At 39.9% G+C, this 14,228-nt stretch overlaps 1 protein-coding gene across 1 annotated transcript in view; it reads right to left on the bottom strand.

Annotated features, from left to right (window-relative positions):
* GCC2 (GRIP and coiled-coil domain containing 2) overlaps window positions 1-14,171 on the bottom strand; it is a 33,363-nt gene extending 19,192 nt beyond the window's left edge. Inside the window, exons 1-10 of the mRNA XM_086769777.1 lie at window positions 14,070-14,171; window positions 10,277-10,339; window positions 9,544-9,628; window positions 8,439-8,506; window positions 7,521-7,625; window positions 4,253-6,742; window positions 3,486-3,555; window positions 2,704-2,804; window positions 2,525-2,623; window positions 170-289 (exon numbers count right to left, since the gene is read on the bottom strand). Of these exons, the coding sequence (XP_086625903.1) occupies window positions 170-289; window positions 2,525-2,623; window positions 2,704-2,804; window positions 3,486-3,555; window positions 4,253-6,742; window positions 7,521-7,625; window positions 8,439-8,506; window positions 9,544-9,628; window positions 10,277-10,339; window positions 14,070-14,171 (3,303 nt within the window). The remainder of the gene's footprint in view (window positions 1-169; window positions 290-2,524; window positions 2,624-2,703; window positions 2,805-3,485; window positions 3,556-4,252; window positions 6,743-7,520; window positions 7,626-8,438; window positions 8,507-9,543; window positions 9,629-10,276; window positions 10,340-14,069) is intronic.
* Between the last annotated feature and the right edge of the window lie 57 nt (window positions 14,172-14,228).

Genomic DNA, 14,228 nt, shown 5'->3' with positions numbered 1-14,228 from the left:
TGCTGGAAAAAAAAAAACACCCAACCCTGAATTTCAAGTCACTATCCAAAATGCACTTAAGGTTATGAAAGTATATATAGTAATAATCACATGAATAAAGCTTACACTCAATAGGTAAAATAATTTTTACTGTATTTATCAATAGATCAGACACACATACAGAACTGACCTGCTGGGATGACACCTGTAGCTGTCTTGTGAGGTCATCTACCTGACGTTCAAGATTATTTGCTCTGCCTTTTTCAGAATCCAGCTGTTCTCCTTGCTTATCATATTCCATCAAAAGATTCTTAACACATACAAACACAAACCCATCATTTTTTCCAATATACATTGCATAAGCACATTCTGTATCTCAGATTCTTACTTCCTAATATTTCAGCATATGAGTTGTCTTACTGCAACATCACAAATACGAGAATGAAATTAAAGCTATCATTCCATTACAGCCTCTGGGAGAAACTCTTTTTAATTCAGGAAATTCTGGAATAATTCAGGTTGGAAGAGACCTCAGGAACTCTACATTTAACCTCCTACTTAAAGCAGTGCCAGCAGTGAGATCAGACCAGGTTGCTCAGAGCTTTCTCCAGTCAGGTCTTTCCAAGGACCTGCGTCCAAAGATGGAGACGGCACTACACCTCTGGGCAAGCTCTTCCAATGCCTGACTGTCCTCGTAATGTAAAAATGTTTATCCATGTATCCAGTTGCAACCTCTCATTTCAATTTAGGATTACTACCTCTCATCTTGCACTGCCATTAATTAATAACCTGACTTCATTTCCTTGATAACATCTTTGTAGACACTGAAAGGTTGCTATTAGGTCCTTTTGAAGTCTTCTCTAGGCTGAGCAATTTCTCATCCTTGTACATCACTTATTCCAGTCCCTTGGCCACCCCGGTCACCCTCCACTGAAATCACTTCAGGTTATCAATGTCTTTCTTGTATTTGGGGGAAGGACGAGGGACAAGATTGGTTGCAATACTCTCAATGATGTCACAGAATCATTTAGGTTGGAAAAGACCCTTAAGATCATAGAGTCTAACAGTTAACCTCGCACTGCCAAGTCCACCACTAAATTGTGTCCCTAAGCACGACATGTACATGTCTTCTAAATACCTCCAGGGATGGTGACTCAACTACATCCCTAGACAGCCTGTTCCAGTGCTTGGTAACCCTCTGGTGAAGAAATTTTTCCTAATATCCAATCTAAGCCTCCTCTGGTGCACTTGAGGCCAGTTCCTCTCATCTTATCACTTGTTACTTGGGAAAAGAGACCAACACCCACCTCACTACAATCTCTTTTCAGCTAGTTGTAGAGCACAATAAGGTCTCCCCTCAGCCTCCTTTTCTCCAGATGAAACAAACCCAGTTCCTTCATCTGCTCCTCGTAAGACTTGTGCTCTAGACCCTTTACATTCATGTCTTCATGAGTGCTAACCAAAGAGAGATAATGACTTCCCTTCACCTACTAGCTGTACTCCTGTTCTTCCAGGATGCTGCTGGACACTTTTGGTACATGAACATAGTTTTCTCATTCTCAGTGCACTGCCTAACAAAATGTTGAAGTTCTTTTCAGCAGCAACATAGTCCCCAGATTGTATAAACGAGTTCCTCTCTACCACATAAAGAACTTTACATCTGTCTTTGTTGAAATTCAAAAGGTTTCTGTCAGACCATTCCTCACACCTGTCTAGGTCTCTCTGAATGGACGCCCTGCCCTCATGTCTATTGATGATTCCCAATTAGGAATAATCTGAGAACTTGATGAATGTGTACTCCATTACCTTCTCCAGGTCATTGTTGAAGTTAAACAGGACAGGTCCCAGCATAGCCCCTTTGTACCCCATTTGTTACTGGCATCTATTACTAGCCATTAATTGCTACTCTCTGAGCTACACCATGCAATTATTATTATTTTTTTTTAAACAACCTTTCAGTTATTTACCCATTTAGACCATAATGTCCTAGCATGTATACAAGAGTACTGCAATAGAGCATTAAAAGCCTTCCTAAAGTGAAGATAAGTGACATCCTCCCATCCACAACTCCAGCTGTTTTATGATGGCAGGCAATCACACTAATCAGACACAATTCACTCTTGTTGAATTGATGCTGACTTTTTCCAGTCCTCAAGAGAACTCGCTCACAGGGAATTGTTAGCTTATGTCCTTATCACTTAAGGACGTTCTAACTGATCCCAAATTTAATGTACTTTGAAGAATTCATAAGGATTTATGTTTTGCCTCAGCAACACATTGTTTGATATATATGATGCTACATTTAAAAGGTTTTAAAATACCATCAAGTAGAAAGGAATTGCCTTATTGCTTCTGACAGCTGCTGCACAGTTCCATTACTAGCACCTTACATTTCTTGATTTGGGTACTCAACTGCAGGGACACAATTTCTTTTGCCAAATATACTTGTGCAAGTAAATAGCAATATATATATGCAGGCTAGGCTTCAAAAACAAAGTATTTTCTGACAGTTAACTGTCTTTTGTAAATATGGCAATATTCTTACCTTATAGCTCTCGGCTCCTTGAATGACATCTTTCATTGAAGCAGACAACTGATCTTTTTCTGATCGAACCAGCTCCAATTCTTCCCTCAGAGTCTGCACCTTATTACAAAGAAGTGTGTGTCACTAAAACAGAACCCCATATGCATAATGTTTTTCACATTAAGAAGCAGTCAAGGTACCTCTCTTCGGCTGGCATCTAATTCTTTCTTTGCTTTCACAGCAACAACCTTAATTTTATTTAGCTTCTCTCCTTTTTCTGCAGATTCTTTTTCCAGCCTTCCTAAAATAAATAAATAACAAAGTGAAAAAATATGCCTCTCCTCTCCCCCAATAAACGAAACGAAATTCAATTAGAACACAAATGCCAGCGTGACTTTGAAATGAAACAAAATGAAAAGCAGGGGAAATGTTTCATTCAGTTAAGCATTTTAATTTAATTTGAAGATAAAACATACAGCTGCACAGACAGCTTAGAGACAATCTTTCTCTGTTTCAGAGAATTCCATCATAGGTAACATTAAAAGCCATATTCTTGTCTACTTCTATATACAGTTGTAACAACGCAGAACCATCTTCTTTTTAATGCACTGGGATAACTGCAATGAGGCAACAGTAGTTTTGGCAAAGTGTTGCTTTCCTCTCCACTTAGCAGCCTTAGGGATTCTTATTGACACAATTATTTCCCATACTTAAAAAATAAAGATGAAATCCACTACACTGTTTATAGCCAAATGTATACAGGAAGAAAAAGCTTTAAGAAACATAAAATTATAATTGACTTCAATTTGCTAACCATATTTTAAATCCCTAATGGAAGGAATACTGTAGGAAGTTGTATTGCTAGCTACTTCCCCACCTTCCTTGGCTTTTAGGAAATACAGGACAACTATGCAGAGAAAGAAAAACAAACAATCCAAAACCCCTACTCTATCTGCATGAAAGAGAAGAGAAAGAAAGATACCAATTTTTTCTTGAAGCTCTGCTACTGAAGACTGTTCATCAGTTTTCTCAGTCAATGTCTCCATTAAGTTCTGTATTATAAACAAAGATATAACAAGTATTACAAAAATTTCTTTGTGATATCTGTTTTTCCCCTAACAAGCCACCAGAAGTTGCAGCTACAGCTGGACTGTGTCTATGTCCTCACTACCAAGAAAGTCTTTATGTGCAATTTCATATCAGCTTGCTAACTGAAAAGCACACTTATATTGAAAGGAAAATATTCCAACCTTTTAACAGCTGCTTTCCATCCTGTCTGAGGACAAAAAAAAAAATGGAAGACCACTAATTCTGCAGCTGTCAGTTTTACATAACCATCAGTTCCCAGGACCTGAAGTTGGGAGCAGCTAATGCAGATCAAGCAAGAGTTTTGTTTGAGATGGAGCCACAGAAAGTTAGAGGTGAAAGATTATGAGGTCAGTTAGTCCATCTAGTTCAATGATCACTTTGAGGTGTATAGATAGGAAGAGAGGTTCAAGTACAAGCAACTTTTGTCAAAATAGCATTATGATTAGTTTTGGTTCAGGTTTTTTGTTTGTTTGTTTGTTTTTTTCTTTGGGGGAGGGAGGGGATTCTGAGGTGCTAAGGAACTCAGAAACATGTGCATTCTAGAAGGGAAACTCACTTTGAAGCCAAGGGGAAAAAAAGAGAGAATTGAAAGTATTTTTTGAACCTTAATTCTGAAGACTTTAGAGGTTTAGTCTGTATACTTCAATAACAAAATATAACCTTTAGAGAACTCAGTTCGTCTTTCACATTTCTAAGTTCAGTTTCCTTTTGTTCCAGAATGAAATTTAAGTCATCTTGTTTTTCTGATCCTTTTTGCTGTTCTTGTATTTGACTTTCATAAAAAGCAAGTTTTTGAGTGATCTCTTCAATATTAGCTAAAAGGTCTTGATTTTCAATCCTTGTTTTTTCACTGGCATTCTTCAGCTCCTGGATATCATTTTGAAGTGCTTCTTTTTCAGACAACACTCCTTGCAATTCTTCTCTCAAGAGATTAATTTCTTTTTCAAAATCCTGAATCAGGGATCTATGTTCTGTATATTGAGCTGCATTTTCTTCCTCTAATCTCTCAACTTCCCGCTGCAAATGAAGAACTTTCTCCTCGTTCTGTAGAGCAAGGCACTGCTTTTCTTTGATTTTTGCCAAGCGTTCATTTGCAATTTCTAACAAGTTCAAAGAATTATGTTCTTCATTAGAATCTGAAATGCTAGACCCCACTTGCTCAAGTAAGTGGTACAGCTGAGTTCTTACAAGGGATCTGTGTGCTTGTTCACTTTCAAGTAATGTTGATATATGGTCTTTTTCTGCAGTCATCATTTGTAGTTTTTTTTCTAAGTTTTCAGACTGCTCTTTCAACACTAACCAACCACCTTTTTCAGATGTAATCTTTTCCAGCTCTTCACTTAATTTGCCTTTTTCCTGAATTATTTTCTTATTTTCCTCACGAAGAGTATATGCTTCAGATGAAAGGTTCTCTCTTTCACGCAACAGAGATTCAATCTGGTTTTCCAGTTGCTCTAGTGTTTGAGCATTTTCACTCTTCCTAGTTAAAGCTTCATTCAGTCTCTCTGTTAATTCCTCCACGTTTTTATTTAGGTCGCTATTGTACTGGTTAGCAATATCTACTTCTTGCTGAAGTTCCTGAATTTTTTGTTGTTCTTGATCGCACCTTTCTTGAAGTGTTTCTCTCTCTTCACCCAAGCATTTTACTTCACTTAAAATATCCTTGTTTTGATCAGTAAGAGCAATGATCTTCTCTTTCAGTTCTTTTATAGCAGTCTCTCTTTGGTCAATGGAGCTTGTTATTGTGTTATTCTCCTCCTGAAGACTAATAATTTTACATTTAAGTTCTTCTATCTCTAGCTGATCAGATGACAATTTTTCTATTTCTTTCTGGAGGCAATTCACAGTTTCAAGAAGAGCATCCTTTTCATTGAAAGCAGCCCGGAGTTTCTGTTGCAGTTCACTGACATCAGAAGCTTGCTGTTGTCTCATTGATTCAAACTCCTGGCTGATCTTTCCAGCAGATTCCCCTAGCTCAGTCTGTAGAGTTTCCATTGTTTCTCTCAGGCTGTTGTAGTTAGACACTGCTTCTTCTTTCTCCTGAGTTAGCTTTTCAAGTTGTTCTCTAAGTTCCTGCATTTCAAAAACTAATGCCATCTTTTCTTTTTCAGAACCGGATAATAAAGTTTCATTTAGTTCAGAAATTTCTCTCTTATGTTGCTCTTTCAGAGTTTGAGTCTCTAACTTATGCTCTTTTACAGCAGTTTCACAGTGCTGTCTTGCTGCTTGAAGCTCCAATTTCAGTTTTTCAATTATACAACAGTAGTCTTCCTTAGCAAGCTGCAATTCATTTATTTTAAAGTCCAAGTCTTCCCGCTCGTGAAAGTACTCATCCTTTATGCGATGGATTTCCTCTTCCAGTTTTAGTTTAACATTACTCATGTAAGTTAACTCATCTTTTAATATACTGTGTTGGGACTGGAGCTCTTCTAAGTTATGCTCCAGGTGCCTAACCTTTTCTTCTATTTTCGCTTCTACACAAGGCTTTTCTTGTGTATCTAGAACATCTATTTTGTTCTCTACGCTTTTATTTAAGACTTCTCTCAGTTGCTCCAAGTCACATTCACGCTGGTTAGTACAAGCACACATTTCATCCTTTGCATTTTTCTCTTTTATTAAGCTCTCCTCTGCCAAATTGTGCTGTAATTGATTTATCTGATTTTGCTTTTCTTCATTTTCTTTAGATGATTCTTCAATCCGATGCATCAACTCTGACACCTCTTCCTGGTGGGCAATTTTTAATTTTTTAAGCTCTTCATTCAGATTATTGATTTCATTATGGTAACACTGAGAGTTGCTTTTAATAGTTTCTTGCAGATTTGTCACTTCTTTGTTTTTGTGTTCATTAACAGTTTCCAATTGCTTGCTCAGACACAAAATTTGCTCCTCGTAAGTAGACTTAATTCTTTGAACATCATCTTGTAATCTTTTAACTTCTTTTTGACTATCACTATGACATTCAATCTGTTCTACCAGCCCCATTTGTTTCTTCACTTGTTCCTCTAATTCTGTTTTCAGCTTTGTTAACTCCTCATTGTGTTTGCATTGTGCATTTGCTAATTCACTCTTTAGAGCTTTTATTTCTTCCAGAGACTCAATACTTGATTGCTCCAGTTGCTTCTGTAATTCTTCTGTCTTTGCCACTGCAGCCTAAACAAACATGCAAGTTATTAAATACCGGTAATTTAGCACACAGAATTTCTAAATAAACTTCATAATAATGAATAAAGACTTAGGAGTCCTTAGTTTTAAAAATTTCTATAATATGTTAGGACAACTCAATTCAGAAGACACTGCAGAGAGTACAAAAACCTCTGCAGAATGAGAAAGGAAAACTAAGACTTAAATCATGTTTACCAGCATAATTTCACAAAGTAGTCATGACAGACTTCAGCTGCAGCAACTATTCTTATAATGTATTCAAGACCAAATTAGTTTTAGTGCATCATATTCAAGTATCTGGAATATAACAATGTTCATCAATTGCAAACAATTCACACTTCGCTTTAGTATTAATTGAGATTACTGACACAATTTAGATGCCTTGGCTGACAGGCTCTTTCTTGTGAATATCTGAATGTAAACCTCATCTTTCCCATGGAAAGACAGAGCTGATTGATTGAAGCCATCACTTAAGTAGGCTACTAATGCACAGACTGAATTACTTCTTAACAGCTGTGGATCTACCCAGTGCATATAAGAAGTTTATATTTATTGTCAGTCCTATAAAAACTATAAATTAGGGATACAGAAAAAAATATGCTTTAACATATGAAGCCCTTAGATTTTTTCTTTTTAAGGTAAACCAAAACACACGGAAGTGAAGAAAAAGATTAAAACGAAAGTGAAATATACAAGCCAAACCAGAAAATAACGATAAACATAATTGTGAAATATTTTAGTAATGTTCTGTTGCTCATTTCAGTACCTCTGCTTCTTGCTTTCTTTCAATATTTTCTTTTTTCAGAGCTATGCACTGCTGCTGACTTTCAGCTTTTTCCAGAAGTACCACATCCAGTCTTTCCGTGAGAGCCTAATTTTAAGGGAGAAAGATCACTGAAAGAAAAGTTTCTTAACAACGGAAGCCTGAACAATTTTTACAAATTGTAGGAACTCACATATTGGTCAGGACTTTTTTTTTGTCAATTAAACACATCAGTCTGATTTTAAAAGTTACTCTCAACCCAAATACCACAGATATGGAATAGGTAAACTAAACCAATGATGTTGAATAACAGCTTCTGTTCAAAATTGTATTTCTGATCAGCTAATTTTTTATCACCAAGTAGGGGGGAGGGAGCTCCCCTTCTGTAAAAATCTCCATCCAAATTATTAAAAACTATTTTCCAGTTGATAAATTCCTCCTCACAACCAACTTTCACTTTCATATGCTATGACCCTTACTTTGAGAAAGACAGATGTTCTTGCGACTTAAAAAAAATTTCAGTTACTTTCCTAAAAGTATTTCTTGTGACATGCAATTACATGTTTCTGATCCTATCAAATGACTGTCTCAGAAGTTTCCTAAATGGCTGGAATCTTTCCACAGTTGTCCTTCTAAAATAAACAAAAGCCTCTCTAACCAACTACACAAGGAAAAAGTTTTGCTGAGGAAATTGTGCTATTCTTCAGAGAACTCATAGCGTTTTCTGAAAACTGGAGTATGGATGTGGGAGGAGGAGGAAAAAAAAAGAGGTTTTAGGAAGTGTCTTGAATTCCTGAAAATTGATTACATTCAATTCAAATAACAATTTTAAAGCTATTTACTATTTACTACAAATTATTTCTGTAGATTTATTTCAGCTAACATTACATAATACATTAGAAATTCATTATGTATTCCTACCTGAATAATATCATCAGCTCCTCCAGTAGCTGCTTTAGATCTGAGTTCTTCAATCTCTTTCTCTAGTTCTTAAAAAAGTATAGAAATTTCACAGTATGAATTGATGCACAATAACAACACTCCTACTCAAATAAGAGATGTCTTTTACAGCATCAATTTTTGTTTGTTACTGAGTGATATAAAGGGCTAACGGAAAGAGAACAAATATTCAGTACTGCTTCTCCGGTCCTGACATTTAGCATGGTTTCCTGAGGAAGCGAAGCTTCCTTGTTTGGGTGGAGGGACAACAGATAGATAGAATTTTTTTTTAATGATTGTCTTACCTTCTATTTCATGATCAATTTAAGCCAGTTCCTACTGGCTCTCTAAAAATAGGCAGTAGGCAGAACAAGATCCTATGAATAACCCCACTGAGGAAAAGCCTAGTATAGCCCACCCCTATCCTGATTGTTTCACTGGGCAGTTACCAGGAGGCAGCATAACTGTAACTCCAAACAAGGGGAAGTGACACCAGTCCAAATAGTGGGCCACTGGAGGAAAAGGGGCAGCAGAGAGGAGAGGGGCAGCACATGAGAGCACAGATTTACATAGGATACTTTTAGGTGGTTAACACAAAGTTTTGGTTGGTAGATTTTACGATTTGTTGTTAAAGAAGTAAATGATTAAATATTAAGTAACTAACTATTTTAAAGAAGCCATTGTACTCTAAACCAGTATTAATTATGCAAAATCTATCAGAGACATTCCCCCTCCCATCTGCTTCCTGAAAAGCAACAGGTATCTATGCAGCCAATACAGGGAAGAGACAATGATAAGTCCCACTTCAACTCTTGCACAAGCTACATTGTTCCACCATGCCATACTGCCAGACCAAAATTAATTTAATACCTGACAAAAGCAATGCATCTTTTCCTTCCCTCCCTTGCTTTAAGGACTTCAGTCCTCATCCTCCCACAAAAAAAAAAAAACAGTGGAACTGTAAAAAAAAAAATTTTGATATGTGCCTAGAATTTAAATCTACCTAGCAAAACCACACAGTGATATTAAGTAAGGTCAGATAGCACCAAGCATTAAGGCGGAAACTGCTCTCTTTCCAGTAAAGTACCTGTACATCTTGACTTCACTTTCTGTATAAGCATCACTTGTTTTTTTGCAAACTTGATGAGATCCTCTTTGGGCAATGTGTCCAGCTGTAAAAAAGTACATATCAGAGAAACCAGCTTCCTCTAACCCAGAGGTAAACAGAAAACAGGGCATCTTAGCATCTGACTTCCAATAAATTAAATTTTGGGCCAAGAAAGTGTCTTACCACACACCTGCAAGAACAATAACAGTCCAAGTTACTGCTGTTCTGTTATTTCAAGTGCAGTAATAGAAACTACTCCTAATTCTGTACTTTTCAGAAATCATTCTAGAGCACACAACTGGGCAGCATCAGTTAGACAGGAAAACTTGATTGGGAAGGGTTACAATTCAGTAGTAAAATTTGAACAATGTTTTGAAAAAGCATGTTGACCTAACATTGACATTGTTCAAATTTACTTCCAGCATATGCACAGAAGTCCGTGTATGTTATGAAACAGACTACTGTCAGAACTGGATGCTACTGATATTTTATCAAATATTATGACAGGAAGTGAACATACCAGTAAGAGATCCCCCCTTCCCCCCCTATTTTCCAAAACATCTCAGCCTAGTGTTTGTAATTAAATTTTTCAAGAAGTCTAGAAGACAGGAAACTGTCTTTTTGTCTTCCTACTAGTCACAGCTTGCAGGCTAAGCGGTAACCCTTTCAACTACTGCTATCCAAATAAATCAGATTTGTGAGGACTGATTACCTTTGATTTGCCTGATCCTGGTGTGACAGAAGATGCCACCATCTCTTGCCCAGCATCTTGTACCTACAACAAAATAAAGCACAATGTGCGATAACTGAACTTTTTAATGTAGACTACCGAAGGAACTGAAAGTCTGCAAACACTGAGAATAACTGAATATAATGGCAGCTCAAGAAAAATATTAAAAACATATCTGTAGGACTAGTCAGAAGGATAATGGAAAAAAATCAACAGAGATCTACTGTGATTAGTTCAATACAACAGCAGAATAGAAAACTCCTGATTTCCAAACCAGTATGATCTTATGATTTCAGTACTGAATTGACATCTAGAGTTGACATACTACTGAAAAGTATTTTTATTTACAAGAGGTTACAAAGGCGTGACTCACTATCTTGTTCTTAAAAGACTAATTTAAAAAAGCCATTAATGAAAAAAACTTGTAGAGGAGTAGCAGTTAAGTCAAACTTTGGGAACTTTTGAACCACGTATATCCCTACCAACTTTTTTTTCCTTCTTCCTTAAACACACTGGTTATCACTAAAATTGCTGCCTAACAAATATATTTGAAAAGACTCTGCAAAGGGCTCTTTCGAACAAAATATAATCCTCTACTACCCCCCTCCCCTTTTCTTTTTTTTAAACACACTGGTTAGCGCTAAAACTGCTGGCCTGTCAAACATACTTGAAAAGGCTCTGCAAACTCTGGGCTCTCTATTCCTAACGTACATGCATAATGCCTTCTACTGTAAACGTCCACAGATCTAATCTAGGAGACTCTGTCACTTTACAATGGTTTGTATGAGATATGCTTATCTATACTCAGAAAGATGAAGAAACACTCATAACAAAGGGCAAAAGAAAATGGAACAGACACTTCCAATATATTAAGAGCAGCATTTCCAGTTTTGACCTTTACCCTCCCTTTCCTTCATACTATTGCGTTGTGTGTGTGTGTGTGTGTAAAAAAGTGAAAAGGTGCATATCTCCTCGTACGACCAGGTGACCTGCCTAGTGGATGACAGGAAGGCTGTGGATGTGATCTACCTGGACTTTAGCAAAGCCTTTGATACCATCTCCCACAGCATTCTCCTAGAGAAGCTGACAGCTCATGGCTTGGACAGGTGTACTCTTCACTAGGCAAAAAACTGTCTGGATGGCCAAGCCCAGAGAGTTGTGATGAACAGTTAAATCCAGTTGGCAGCTGGTCGCAAGCGGTGTTTCCCAGGGCTCAGTGCTAGGCCCAGTCCCATTTAGTACCTTTATGAATGATCTGGATGAGGGGGATTGAGTGCTCTCTCAGTAAGTTTGCAGATGACACCAAACCGGGCAAGAGTGTCAATCTGCTCCAGGGTAGGAAGGCTCTGCAGAGGGATCTGGACAGGTTGGATCGATGGGTTGAGGTGAACTGTATGAGGTTTAACAAGGCCAAGTGCCGGGTCTTGTACTTCGGTCACAACAACCCCACGCAAATCCACAGGTTTGGGCAAGAGTGGCTGGAAAGCTGTCTGGTGGAAAGGGACCCGGGGGTGCTGGTTGACAGCTGGCTGAACATGAGCCAGCAATGTGCCCAGGTGGCCAAGGAGGCCAACAGCATCCTGGCTTGTATCAGGAACAGTGCGGCCAGCAGGAGCGGGGAAGTGATCGTGCCCCCATACTCGGCACTGGTGAGGCCGCACCTCCAGCACTGTGTTCAGCTTTGGGCCCCTCAGTACAAGAAGGACGTTGAGTTGCTGGAGCACATCCAGAGAAGGGCAATGAAGCTGGTGCGCGGTCTGGGGCACAAGTCTTATGAGGAGTGGCTGAGGGAACTGGGGTTGTTTAGTCTGGAGAAGAGGAGGCTGAGGGGAGGGGAGACCTCCTTGCTCTCTACAACTACTTGAAAGGAGGCTGTAGGGAGGCAGGTGTTGGTCTCTTCTCCCAAGTAACTTGTAATAGGATGAGAGGAAATGGCCTCAAGTTGCAGCAGGGCAGGTTTAAGTTGGATATTAGGAAACACTTATTTACTGAAAGAGTGATCAGGCACTGGAACAGGCTGCCCAAGGAAGTGGTGGAGTCACCATCCCTGGAGGTGTTCAAAAAACATGTAGACGTGGCACTTCAGGACATGATTTAGTAGGCATGGTGGTGTTGGGTTGACTTGATGATCTTGGAGGTCTTTTCCAACCTTAAAGATTCTAGGCTTCTACGATACATAAATATTTGTATTTTTTAAATATATACATCTGTGTGTTTGAATATGTATACATACATACCTTCACTTTCATTTTGCTACTCTCTTTATTCTGACAAAAAGCCCCTTATAATAGAAACTAAGAAAAAATCAAACTGTATCTAAGCACTACTAGAATGAAGAATCACTGACTAACAATTTAGAGAGAACAGCTGACACAAATAAGAAGAAAGGCCATCACTAGAAAGATGAGTTCAAGTACAGACCAAGGACAAAGGTGGTTACAGTTATGTCTCTCTGTATCACATGGGCTACTGGTTTGGTTTTTTTTGAGAGGGCAATAGCAAACTTAATAGAAAATAATGTGCCCGTTAAACACAAATACAGCATTTACAAAAAAAAAAAAAAGAAAGTTATAAAGTTTCAGTTTCAGATTTTCTTGGTAGGCAAAACTTTGTCAATGTTTACATTCTTAATATTTCAGCACTGCAATTACCAAAAAACTGTCACTACAAGCAGTATGCTTACACATTACAATTAAGTAGAACAAATTGTATGCAGTTTAGAAAATTACAGCACACATCCCTCCACACTACAGTATCACCAGATGAATCTACATATTACTTTTACTCTCCTTTAAGCTAATACGCAGACAGGTAGAACCACATATCATGTAAGATGAAGCATCCAGTTTTGCTGTTCTGGTAACAGAAACCACAAGCAGCTCGTGTAGAGGGCTTCACCCATTTGAATTAGAAGAACAATGAGGAAGACTGTTACTAAAAAACCCTAAACTTTTCATTGATTAGGTGCATCCAAGCTGTGAGCCAGTACACTTCTAAGCACAACACTGAATCCTGCAAGGATTCTCAAGTTTCTGTTCCGCCTGGGTGGTTATGAAAGCTACTTCAGAGACATATACTTCAGTGATTTTACTTGCTTGTAGGTAGGCGTTTCATAGTTGGCATACTGTTAAGGCATCGGGTCAGTAGAAAAGGAATGCTTCTTCACCCGTGGGTACTTTGAAAGAGTAACCACTCAACGCACTCACTGCGTGTCATCCGAGTGTTTCTTCCCTTGAGTCAGCACTGGCTGACCTCCCCCACCCTCTCGCAGGAGACCCCCGAAGCCGGCACCGGCGCTAACAGTGCCGCGGGGCAGGACCAGAGCACCCGTTACACCCCCCCTCGGCCCGGCCCGGCCCAGTCCAGTCCAGCCGGGAGCACAGCGGGCCGCAACCCCTCATCACTGCCGCCCAACGGGGCTGCATCACCCCCGGCGGGGTGGGGGGGAGCGGTGCGCAAGGTAGGGGGGCGGAGGAGGGGCGAAAGAGCGCGCAGTGGCCCCGCCACGCTGGCCCCGGGGGGGCGACCGGCAGCTGGCCCTGAAGCGAGCGGCGCCGCTCGACAGCCGCCCGCCAACGGCCCGCGGAGGGGGCTGCGCACGAGGGCGGGAGAAGGAGGGAATTGGGGGGGGGGGGGGGTGGGGCTGCGCGCACCTCGCCCCGCCCCCGCCACAGCAGCCCAAGGTCACGCGCCCCCCAGAAGCCAACCTCCCCCGAACAGCAGCGCCCTACGCGCCCACCTCTCCCCCAGCCGCGCCGCCCGCCCGCCCCGTTACCTCCATGGCGGGGCCGGCGGGTTGCAGGGGCGCAGAGATCGCGGTGCCGCAGCCGCGCTCAGCGCCGCTACATCCCCTCCGATCCACTTCCGCCTCCGTCATCCCCACGCACCGGCAACGTAACCGGCTGAGGCTTCGAGCACGTCCGTCACCTGAGCC

The sequence above is a fragment of the Chlamydotis macqueenii genome, chromosome 1, assembly GCF_036417535.1.
Source record: "Chlamydotis macqueenii isolate bChlMac1 chromosome 1, bChlMac1.mat, whole genome shotgun sequence".
NCBI lineage: Eukaryota > Metazoa > Chordata > Aves > Otidiformes > Otididae > Chlamydotis > Chlamydotis macqueenii.
Note: the sequence above shows the minus strand (reverse complement) of the source record. Positions and strands in the feature narration are given on the sequence as shown.